The sequence below is a fragment of the Actinia tenebrosa genome, unplaced genomic scaffold (genome assembly GCF_029948245.1).
Source record: "Actinia tenebrosa isolate PJP-AT-01 unplaced genomic scaffold, QUT_ActTen_1.0 PGA_scaffold6__47_contigs__length_16458017, whole genome shotgun sequence".
Taxonomy (NCBI): Eukaryota; Metazoa; Cnidaria; class Anthozoa; order Actiniaria; family Actiniidae; genus Actinia; species Actinia tenebrosa.
This window is the reverse complement of record NW_028292583.1, coordinates 14,014,855-14,026,455: the sequence shown is the minus strand read 5'-3', so window position 1 is coordinate 14,026,455 and position 11,601 is coordinate 14,014,855. Positions and strand designations below refer to the sequence as shown.

At 37.5% G+C, this 11,601-nt stretch overlaps 2 protein-coding genes and 1 non-coding gene across 4 annotated transcripts; 1 reads left to right on the top strand and 2 right to left on the bottom strand.

Annotated features, from left to right (window-relative positions):
- Positions 1-765: 765 nt before the first annotated feature.
- On the bottom strand, positions 766-10,505 carry LOC116293645 (lysosome membrane protein 2). Of its 2 annotated transcripts, XM_089038720.1 has the most exons (14): positions 10,370-10,505; positions 8,880-8,974; positions 8,533-8,693; positions 7,835-7,988; positions 6,981-7,205; positions 6,589-6,680; positions 5,971-6,020; positions 3,924-3,993; positions 3,563-3,741; positions 3,133-3,251; positions 2,745-2,818; positions 2,613-2,667; positions 2,041-2,226; positions 766-1,420 (listed from the first exon to the last, which is right to left on the bottom strand). In XM_089038720.1, exons 3-14 carry the CDS (start codon positions 8,685-8,687, stop codon positions 1,373-1,375), a joined length of 1,407 nt encoding a protein of 468 aa, XP_088894846.1. In that variant the 5' UTR covers positions 8,688-8,693; positions 8,880-8,974; positions 10,370-10,505; the 3' UTR covers positions 766-1,372. The 2 variants fall into 2 exon arrangements, with proteins under 2 accessions (XP_088894846.1, XP_031556963.1); XM_031701103.2 differs by lacking the exon at positions 10,370-10,505 and having other exon boundaries at positions 8,880-9,241.
- Trnaa-ggc (transfer RNA alanine (anticodon GGC)) lies at positions 6,154-6,226 on the bottom strand. Its single transcript has one exon. It is a non-coding gene; the product is annotated as a tRNA-Ala (tRNA).
- Positions 9,466-10,974, top strand: LOC116293651 (nocturnin). Its single transcript, XM_031701110.2, has 2 exons — positions 9,466-9,648; positions 10,157-10,974. Exons 1-2 carry the CDS (start codon positions 9,468-9,470, stop codon positions 10,972-10,974), a joined length of 999 nt encoding a protein of 332 aa, XP_031556970.1. The 5' UTR covers positions 9,466-9,467.
- Positions 10,975-11,601: the final 627 nt, after the last annotated feature.

The following is an 11,601-nucleotide window of genomic DNA, read 5'->3' as shown; positions in this document are numbered from 1 at the left end:
AATTAAAAATCCCAAATTTATGTCTCCATGGCAAATAAACTTCAAAATAGACCAAATTTACTACGACGTTCCGTTTAGTTTTACTAAACGCATCCCACATGGAAAGCCTTGAGTATGCGATCAAAGCCATCGGCGTCACAATCAAGAATTTTGAGTATGCTGGTCATAGCAAGGGGCTAATCATATACGGTCTAGAGGCCGATTAACCTCTCCCTTAGGCTTCGGCTGAGCTTCCTGATCAGTCTGTAAATCTTCGGATAGCGGTGTCGGGGCCGAAATCTCCGGCGTAGCCGTAAATGCTTCGCGCTGCCATACGACGGTTCAGCACTCGATGTCTGGAAGTATGGTCCTTTTTAAATCAATCAAAAAAAGTAAAAATCCTAAAATCATGTTTCCGCAGCAGATAAACTTTGAAATAGATCAAGTTTACTATGATGCACGTTCCGTTTAGTTTTGCTAATCGCATCCCACATGGAAAGCAGTGAGTAAGCGTTCAAAGCCATCAGCGTCAAATAAAGTTTGTATAAGCCATTTTAGTCTTTCTTGAAAATGAATATAGACCGTTGCGATACAAACTGAGAACATGAGCATTGTCATACATTGGTGTGAACTTTTTTCGATAAGAATTCATAAAATCTATTATTCTCCTCTTTAAATCTAAAACTGTCTTCTCAATTTTACTAAATTTGTGTTATACAGTTTTGTGGCCCTTCAAGTTGGATGCGCACGCAACCTTGAGAAAACGTTCAACTAAAATAACTCAAATCATTCTAAAATTTATTTATTTTTCAGATTTGGGGTCTCCAGTTTCCTGTATTCTTTCCAAACACGCCAAACTCCATTTTAATTCTGCAACCCAGATTCCAGATTGATAACATATGCGTTTAAGCGTTTGAATTTTATTTAAAACCTCTCCCACATTCTAAATTACATCGTAAAAACCTATTTAAAATAGAATTCGATTCGTTTTCATGAAACATTAAAAATATATAAATATAGATTACCAAATATATTTTTTTTCAAACGAAATTTGTAAGCATAAAAATATAGCTAATGACACTTTAATTACTTGATGGTTTTACAGCCGCCATGTTGGATGACGTCATAAGTATCTTTTGTTATATCATCCAACATGGCCGCCGTGTCTTTTGTTATTCCATTCTCTTGGGAATGATTGAAAACTAGCAATTAAAATGGCGTAACTTGTATCCCGAACTGCACACTGACTTAATGTTTTCATTGCTAGTCAGCAGTAGCATTAAATGGTCTCTAAAATTTACTAACTTAATCACGTGATTTGTTATTGCATGATTAATGTAAGATAAAAAACGCTCACAAGAGCCTGAATCCACTTTTCTAGTCAAGGGTCAAACTACGTCTCTATGTTACCATATGTCCTTGGGGGTTCATTCAGTAGTTTCTGAAAAATCAGAAGAAGCTGTTATTAAACTATGCCCTATTAAAGCCGGGAGCAATTATACCAAGGGGTGGGGTACAGGGTAGAAGTACAGATAGGAATGGCTCTTGGGAAGAGGTAGTAAGGTGGGGGAATGGGATACTGAGGAATGGGGTACTGAAAAATGGGGTACTGAGGAATGGAGAATGGGGTACTGAGGAATGGAGTAGTGAGGAATGGGGTACTGAGGAATGGGGTCTGAGAATGGGGTACTGGGGAATGGGGTACTGAGGAATGGGCTACTGAGAATGGTCTCCTGAGGAATGGGGTACTGTGGAATGGGGCACTACGGAATGGGGTACTGAGGAATGGGGTACTGTGAATGGGGTACTGAGAATGGGGTACTGAGGAAAAGGAGATGGGGTTTTAGGGTTTGGGGTATTAGGGAATAGGGCACAGGGGGTAGTTCTTGGAGTAAATGGGGAAAACAGTTTTGGAATAACCATCTGAAGGTTAATCATTTTACCCTTCAAGGATACTTTCCAACTGCTTTTGGAGTTTGTCATAAAAGCTACTTAAAGATGAAAACGAATTGCTTCTGATGCAGAAATCACTTTAGCTTAGTGCAAAGCATTCTAATATACCTCATCTTTGTTGTTGTTGAAGATCCATCCCTTCCTTCTTGCATGGAATATGAATACAATCACCGAGGCAGCAATCAGAACGGCTCCCAAAGCAATGCACCCAAATTCTATTCCCTTAGTGAGTTCGATTTTATCATAGACTTGCTTACGGAAATCCGCCGCATCATGCTCACTTATTTTAGCACTCTGAAAAATATAAGTATTGAATATAATATGTGAAGTTATTACTGTTGTTATTACTGTTTTAGTTGCAATAGCTTTCATTGCTCCTTTTGTCATTGTCATAGCTTTCATAGTTGTAGTCGTAGTTGTCATAGTCGTAGTAGTCATTGCTGCTTTTGTTGTCACAGCTTTAATCATTGTAGACATCATTGTTGCTGTTTTTATTGGCGTTGTCATGCTATGTTAGTTATTGTCGTAGATGTAGTTGTTACTGCTGTTGTTGTCGAAACTATCACCGTTTTAGTTGCCTTTGTTGCTGTTGTTGTCATCGTCCTAGCTGCCGCTGTTGCTGTTGGTGTCATCGTTGTCCAGTGTCTCTCTAAAAGATAGTACTTTTCAATCTCACTCACCTCATTCACATACATGATTGGTAAGAACACAGGCGCCATTTTCGAGTCCGTCTCACTAGTAACGGGAAAAACACGTTAATTTGGAATGGCAATCCCTATTGTGCAATCCAGTTATGGTGTTCACCAACTTACGGTAGTTTGCTAAAAGGCATGACATGTGCATTGACCTGGATTCTCTTATTTGCTTGCATCGTGATACCAGTAATCTGTAATAAGAAATTAACTTATCAATTAGCAGTTGTCCTTTAGGAACTAATAGTATGATGGCGTTCACTCGGACTTTCTACGGAAGACATAAATTCACCCCACGACACCTTTGAGAAAAGACGATGCTGGAAGGATTCTCTCACGATTAGTTAATACGACTTAATTGGAGACTATTCGGAGGTGTGGGACTTTGTTTTTTAACTCAGCGGCTTAGACCACATGCGCTTTAGAACCTAGAGGACGATTTTGGACCGAACCACAAACAGACATTCTTAACACATACAGGAAGTCCGAGTAATCTGAAGTTACTTACAGGCTCTATGTCGATATATGTTGCGTGTTCACTTGCTTTGGGATCAAGGCCATCAACAGCTTCTACTAATGAAACATTGCCTTCGTAGAAGTGGGGTGGAGAGATAGCTATTGGAGGATCTGAAGAACAAACGAATCTCGTTTTCAGTAAACGTAAAATCAGTTGGTTTACAAGTGAAAATTTTTTGAAGAAATAGAAAACGCGCACTCGTGCTGTGTGAAGTTGTGTAAAGCACGCACGATTGGCAGAACACAAGAGAAGGGTTAAGATGTCTGCCGTTTTTTGTGAAGAATAAATGTCAATCTAATAGCCCGTGCACTAAGCATTCAAGCTACACCTTTTAGTCTAATCATTGTTAGCCTCAACTGTGCGACTCCACAATCAGAGTCTATTTGTGCATTGGGAAAAAAACTCAAAATCTTCTACTCACTTTGTGGTTGGCATAGAGTTACATTCAGTAACCCAGTAGGCAGACATGCAGGGGGGACACAGAAGCCTTTATTCAGGGGGTACACGTCACCAGAGAGGTAGAGTTCTTTAGGAGATGTGAAACGATACAAGGTAATATCGCGTACCTTAATCGTACTATCGTACACAGCATATATAGATCTGAAACAAAGGAAACATTTACTATAAAAATAATCTTTTCACACAGAAAATTAATTAAATTTATAATATTTAATAATTAACCTTTTTTACAAAAAAAAAAAATATATATATATATATATATATAAGATAAATTTAAGGTATTCACAGTTATTGTATTAATCATTATTCATTTGTAGATTTACCTGCATATCTCGGGCACAAATGCATATAGCTTATCATCCTTTGATATTCTTGGCTTGAACTGAGTTCCATCTAATAAGAAAATATGTTCAATACTGAATACTCTGTCAGACATTGAATTAATAACTTAACTGCCTACAGTTTTTGAAACTGCAACTGGTCCTAGGGTTGAAAACTACTGACATCTCACTTGGTGTGGTGCAAGGAAAACTTTTCAAGTGCAACACCCTCGTCTCTCTCTTCTACATTTTTCGCTTGCTTCCTTGATACGTTTGTTACTACTACTACATATCCCACAGACCTGTGGCAGGACATCAAAAACGGCATATTGTAAAACATTGACTGGACTGGACTGGACTGGACTGGCCTGAAAAAAATCTGTAAAACATTGACTGGACTGGACTGGACTGGACTGGACTGGACTGGACTGGACTGGACTGGACTGGACTCGAAATCTGTAAAACATGGACTGGACTGCAATCGAAATCTGTAAAACATGGACTGGACTCGAAATCTGTAAAACATGGACTCAAAATAATAAGCTTAAATAACCGGAAATGACTTCACGACCTCAGCTTATTATCTGTAAGCTTGATTATACATTGGAAAAAATTGCCCATACATTTGGAATATTTGCTCTTTTCGGTCTTTTTCCTCTCTTTCCAGAGCAATAGGTCGTCCTTAAAAGTAAAGTTATATAGCACAAGTAAACTGCGTGACACAACATCCTAAATGACCCGTAAATCTTCTGTTTTTTCGCTAACTACCGTAGTTAGCTTGTTTTCGAGCCAACAGATAGTATGAGCTTATAAAATCAGCCAAAATACGGTTCCAAATTTTATCAAATTGCTATGAATTATATACCAAAATGTTCAGGAAAGCCCGGGGTTTTCATATTCCACTTCTGTTTTTTCAAAATAATGACTATCTAGGCAAAAAACAGAAGTGGATTCAGTTAATTCAACTATTCACGGACTGTATTATACGGTTTAGATTGAATTCTATTGAAAAAACCACCGTACTTTTTGATGTTGAATGTACGCTATTGGATGTATTTTACACACAAGAGAAAATGCATGACATAACCGGGGTCAAGCTAGAAAATCGTCTCTCCTTGAAATAAAACAGAACCTGTCAAAAAAACAGAAGTGGAATTGAAAACCCCGGGCTTTCCTGAACATTTTGGTATATAATTCATAGCAATTTGATAAAATTTGGAACCGTATTTTGGCTGATTTTATAAGCTCATACTATCTGTTGGCTCGAAAACAAGCTAACTACGGTAGTTAGCGAAAGAACAGAAGATTTACGGGTCATTTAGGATGTCGTGTCACGCAGTTTACTTGTGCTATATAACTTTACTTTTAAGGACGACCTATTGCTTTGGAAAGAGAGGAAAAAGATCGAAAAGAGCAAATATTCCAAATGTATGGGCAATTTTTTCCAATGTATAATCAAGCTTACAGATAATAAGCTGAAGTCGTGAAGTCATTTCCGGTTATTTAAGCTTATTATTTTGAGTCCATGTTTTACAGATTTCGAGTCCAGTCCATGTTTTACAGATTTCGATTGCAGTCCAGTCCATGTTTTACAGATTTCGAGTCCAGTCCAGTCCAGTCCAGTCCAGTCCAGTCCAGTCATGTTTTACAGATTTTTTTCAGGCCAGTCCAGTCCAGTCCAGTCCAGTCTAGTCAATGTTTTACAATATGCCATCAAAAACTCATGTTGCTGCCACGTCCACATTTGTCTGCTCACATGTCCACTTCGCTTTCACTGTCTCAGAATTTCAAACATATTTACTTCCATTTTTGAGTTGCCCTAGTCTTGCCTATCAATGAAACTTACAACTATGTGTGTGTTAGCATACAAGTATGGGCGTAGTGGAATCCATAGTATTATTGTTGAAGACAACCCACAAAGTTCAATGTCTCGTTTGCAAACTAGCATTTTGACGACTGTCAATCAGTAGTATTCAGTACCATAGTCCTTGTATCTATATTAGTCTACAGTTAAATTTGAATGCTGTAGTTGGGTCCAGATGTCACTAACCTGTTCCATTAATCATGTTTGTATAGTTATCCATCCACCACGACAATTTACTAAGGACAAATATTAGATATTGTGTTAACAATAATATGCTTCTCTAAAAGCTAGTTATGATAGATGTGTTGATCATCACAGTGAATGAAAAGAAAAGAAAGACTGTAAAGAAAGACTTGAAAAAATTATTTCAAGCTTCAATGGGAATCGAACCCATGACCTCCGCAATGCCGGTGCGATAATCTACCAACTGAGCTATGAAGCCAATCCTGTTGGAGAGCGCTCATTTTTGTTGGGTTAATCAAGCCACTATATGTAATAAGTTCTACCCATTCAATATTCACACAATAGCCCCACTCCCCAGCTTCAGCCTTATATAGTTTTATTTGATCAAAGAATAGAATAAGCATATTCTTAAAAAACTTTTGTTCCAAGTTCTGTAGTGTCGTTCACAAAATTCGGTCAAGCAACCCCCCCTCCCCCCCCCTTCATATTTTTTGTCTGGATCCGCCCTTGACCCTCCCCTTCCCTTTCCACAACGAACTGCCAGAAAACTTTCCAAGTGTGGGAGAGACCTAACACATTCATGCCTAAAGTTTACTCCTTGACATTTTAATATCAACTTACTTTGCATCTCTCCACATGGTGTACTGTTCTAGTTTGTCAATATCTTTTTGCCCAGTATTGATTGCAGAGATCCCAAAGTAGGTATTATTGTACTGTGAAGATTTAAAAAAATTATCTTGTCTATTAATGTGACATGGAGATCTATTGCCAAGCAAAAATGTCTGTGATAATATTATTCTTGCTTGAAAGCAGGCAGGCAGGCAGGCAGGCAGGCAGGCAGGCAGGCAGGCAGGCAGGCAGGCAGGCAGGCAGGCAGGCAGGCAGGCAGGCAGGCAGGCAGGCAGGCAGGCAGGCAGGCAGGCAGGCAGGCAGGCAGGCAGGCAACAAACTAGAGGCAAGAAGTGAGTGCACTACTGCCACACCATCCTTGATTCCAAGATATATTCACTTACTTGTAGTTGAATGAATGGATCAATTCCTGGTTTTACTGGACACAAAGGATTACTGAAAGCTTTCAACAATTTCAGCATTTCATCTTCATACCCCCAAAGCATTTTATGCACAGTTTTATTCTGAAACAATTTCACTTTAAGGCCACCAATAATTCCTTTAAGAAGAGTTAAGCAGATTGGGTGCACATTTGAGTAATTTGTGTCTTTCAGCCATTTGGCTAGTGCCTATATGAGAAAAGAAAACAACAATTTTACAAAAATTAAAGAATGCATTGATTGGTTTATAGATACAACATTCTGTATTATCTGTATGTCTTCACTTTATAATACACAGTCCTAATATAGCAATGTTTTACTCAAATTATTATGATGTTTATTATGGCATACTCTATTGTTGATTTAATGATAATGATAATGATTTATGAATTTATATAGCACCTTTTCTATATGAATATGTAATCAAAGGCGCTTTACATTGAGTTGTTAATGACAGATTGATTTTTGTGCAATTTACAAGCATGAGAGATGGTTAGTATGAAGTGTAGGCACTGGGGGTGGTCACTGCCAGGGTTTATTTACTTCCTCAGTGGTTATTTTACATCTCTCCGATGTTGGTTAGTAATAATGAGTGTGGAGAGACGGGACCACCTTTTAAAGTGGTCATCCGAGCCACTTGAAGGTCTAACCATTTGTAGATGTAATTACAAAGGCAGCAGCTTCTCCTCAGTTATTTTAAGACCCTGAGTGTTGGTCCGGCCGGGACTCGAACCACAACCTCCTGCACGAAAGTCTGATGCTCAACCAACTGAGCCAACCGGTTTGCATTTTGAATGCATGAGATTAAAAATTCTTACCAGAAGTGGAATGTTAACAGTAGTGAATGTATCCAGTGTATCATTACATCCCTCACACGAGGTCTCTGGATCAAATATATAGGTTCTGTTTGGCATAAATATGACCTCTGTGTTGCCATTGGTCCAGTTCCTAATGTGATTGCTTCTCATTTCCCTGAAGAAATTAATCGAGGAATAGAAAATCGACACCTCCCAAAATACTATGCAATAAAATGGAAAGCCTTGCATGGGCACAATATAATCTTTTAGCAGACTGTGCTATGAAACCTAACAGCTTTTGGTAGTATTAGGATATTAAAGTTATAATATCAGGGGTGTAGCCAGGTTTTTTTGAGGGGGGGGGGGGGGTGGTTGGCAAAATTAAAAATCCAGCTATTTTGTTTGTGCCCCTGAAAAGCTTTACAATTTAAGTTATATTTTTACAAAAAAAAATACTGTATAAAATCTAGAAAGCTGTCACAAGGTGGGGGAGGGGGGGGGGGGGCTGACTCCCTCAGCCTTCCTGGTTATGCCCTTGAATATACTTTTCTATCTTTGATATTATAAAAAAATTTAATTGACCTATTTCAAAAAGTCAATTCCTGAGTTGTTATTGGAGAATAGCTCAGAAACATTTTATCATTGTTTTAAAATGACGTCAAATATTAAAACAATAAACCCCCTCCGACTACAAATATTGTATTATATATATTCAGTACCTGTATGAATATGGACCTTTTTGTGATAAAAATGGTTTTCCTTTGCCCTCAAAAACTTCTTGTGGATTTTTCAGATCAAAGAAAAAATATTGCATTAAAATGGGCGATGTTGGTTCCTGCCACTGCTTGAAAACCAGACCTCCTTCCTTCAGCATGATGCTCTAGAAAATCGTTCAAACAAAGAAAATATATAAACAAAACTCACAATAATAAGCTTATATAAGATACAGTAAGCTTATGTAAGTTCTTTTAAAAAGTTTTTCAGCATTTTATAGCTTTCGTAATCCATAATGTATAATGAATTATCGATGAAAATCACACAAATTATTACCAACCAATTTACTAACCTCATCTACTTTTTTATTAATGATGTTTTGAAAGATTCCATCTAGCCATAAAACCAAGCCAGTGACTAAGAAAGCAGCTCCAATGAAAGCCAAGGCTATAGATAGACATAGAAGAGAGCACTTGCAAGTCATGGTTACTAGTTAGAACACTTTGAAGACAAGTTTATACGGTTCACGCGAATAAAAGAAAAGGTTTAAGGCAAAGATCAATGTCTAAAATGATCTTTCAATGATCTTGTCACGGGTTTCGTTCCAACTGAGGGGTTCCTATCCTACGTTTGGATCCCGAACCCTTACGAACATCATCCGAATAAGCATGTATTCTCCACGAGCTCTCCACGAGATAAGCCCTAAAAAAACTATCTAGGGAGGGTACCAAACAAAATTATTTAAGCTCTAGTAATTAATACGTACTTTGTGTTATAATCAAAGCACAATATAAAATAAATGACTAGATACATTCTTACTTTATCTAATTGGCATAAATAGTTATGATCTAAATATCTAGAAATGAATGTTCTAGCCAAACCTAACTCCCACCCCCCCCCCCCCCCCCCACAGTTGGGTTATTTTGCGAACACGCTAAAGATGGCGGATGAAGATTTTAGCGGAATGCTTCAACTGAGAAAAGAAGCCATCAAATTGGCTGAATTAGAAGTCAAGAACTTTCCAGGATTACTGGAGAGGTCTTTTATTCTTACTAAGTACGCTGGGGTTTCTCAAGAAAGTTCTGAATTTCGCGTGATGCAGTGGAATGTGCTGGCTGATGGTAAGATGTCTAAAAGATCAAAGAAAATGTCGAAATATCCTTATTCCGTCATTTATTTTGGAGTGTTTATGTTGCCCTTTGAACATTTTAGAGTTCAATCGTTCAGATCAGTTGAGCAGCACATGCATCAGCGTAAGATACCTTTTAAGCTTGCAAAGCCTTCAAGTTAAGCTAAAGCTATAACGTTTGTAGCTAGTTGCTTCAACATTGATAATTTAATTTGTCTCTCTGTCAATCTTCCCATCTTTTCATTTATCATCTTTCTCTATTAGCTATGATCTGTCTATCTAACATTCTATCTGTAACCTATTTGTCCTTTCATTCATTCAATAATTCATTCATTTATTCATTCTTTCATTCATTCATTTATTTTCTTTCTTAATTTGTTTCCCTGTCTTTAAAAAAATATTTCTTGTCTGTCTTTGAACTTTCTGTCTACCTGTCTGTCTGTCTGTCTGTCTGTCTGTCTGTCTTTAATGACTTCAAATATTATAATTATCATTTTCAGCATTATCATCGTCCAGCTCCACCTCTAACTTTATCAAGTGTCCCATTCAAGCATTAGCATGGTCCAACAGAAAGCACCGTAGCTTCCAAGAAATCCTCAACTACAACCCTGATATTATATGCTTGCAAGAAGTTGACCATTTTTCTGATTTCTACCTCCCTAAACTACAAGAACTTGGCTATGAAGGACTCTTTCTTCCCAAGAAAGACTCACCTTGCTTAAAATTTGCTGATAATTCTGGTCCAGATGGCTGTGCAATCTTCCTTGACGAAGAAAGGTTCAAATTGGAGGAGTCAGAAGAGATTTCATTACTTGATCAAGAAGACAAAACAACAAACCAAGTAGCTTTGCTTGTGAAACTTTTTGACAAAAAAGAAAAGAAAGGTTTATGCTGTGTGGTTACACACTTAAAAGCCAAACCAGGATTTGAGGAATTACGAGCTGCTCAAGCAAAAAGTATTCTTAAATCTTTGACAAACTTTGTTGAAAGTGAAAATCCTGAGGTGTTGGTCTGTGGTGATTTTAATGCAGAGCCCTCTGAACCAGTATATAGTGTTATGGAAGAAGGTAATAATAGTTATTCTTTCCAAAGTGCATACAAAACAGCAAGCCAAAACGAACCGAATTTTACTACTTACAAACAGCGACCAAATGGAGAAGTCAAACATACCATCGATTACGTTTGGCACTCATCAAACCTTCGAGTAACTGGTTATTTAGGGGTACCTGATGAAGATGACATTGGAAGTGATGGATTACCTTGCATGTCGTATCCTTCTGATCATCTTGCTCTTATTTTTGACTTTTGCTGGTCATAAATTCACAGACAGTCTGATGATACATTATTCTAAAATTAAAGACTGCCTTTCCCCATATTTAGTATGGTTCACAGATTCGAGTACATTTGCACACATCACCTAAACAGGTATGTATACTGCCAGAAACCTAACCTTATGAATTTCAAAATTTTTAAAAAAGGGTTAAAATATTTTGTCTAGATGCTGATAGAGTTGGGAAACAGGAAATATCTTGGACAGATTTGTGGGGAAATCAGTTTAAATGACAACTTTTTTTTGACTCCCCTCCCCCGCCCCCCCCCCCCCCCCCCCCCCCCCCCATCAATGCATATTAAAACAGAATTGAATTTAGATCAATATCACCTCATCTACATGTTGATATCAAAGTAATATTTATTTATCATATGACTAATATGAATTTCTGTATAGCCTGGAAATTCTATTTTCCTTTCCTCTTAAAAAATTGCACACTATAATCACTGGAAAAAAATTGTACAGGCAGGACAAAAATTACTTTGATTGTTAAACCAAATCATTCTAAATAGATTAGAATTTAGGTGAATGTAAAGTTTAAGTTTCAAGTTAAATGTAAACTATAAATACTCAAGTGTTTCAAAAGATGCTTTTTCTCTCTCTTTTTTTTCATTC

What these genes read in the sequence shown, in the direction of transcription:
- LOC116293645 (XM_031701103.2), bottom strand. Translation starts at nt 9,011, where the DNA reads ATGACTTGCAAGTGCTCTCTTCTATGTCTATCTATAGCCTTGGCTTTC. An exon ending in ATCCATTCATTCAACTACAA is followed by an intron (nt 6,681 to 6,980) that starts GTAAGTGAATAT and finishes AAATCTTCACAG; the next exon opens with TACAATAATACCTACTTTGG. An exon ending in TTTGTGCCCGAGATATGCAG is followed by an intron (nt 3,742 to 3,923) that starts GTAAATCTACAA and finishes CCTTTGTTTCAG; the next exon opens with ATCTATATATGCTGTGTACG.
- LOC116293651 (XM_031701110.2), top strand. Translation starts at nt 9,468, where the DNA reads ATGGCGGATGAAGATTTTAGCGGAATGCTTCAACTGAGAAAAGAAGCC. An exon ending in GTGGAATGTGCTGGCTGATG is followed by an intron (nt 9,649 to 10,156) that starts GTAAGATGTCTA and finishes TATCATTTTCAG; the next exon opens with CATTATCATCGTCCAGCTCC.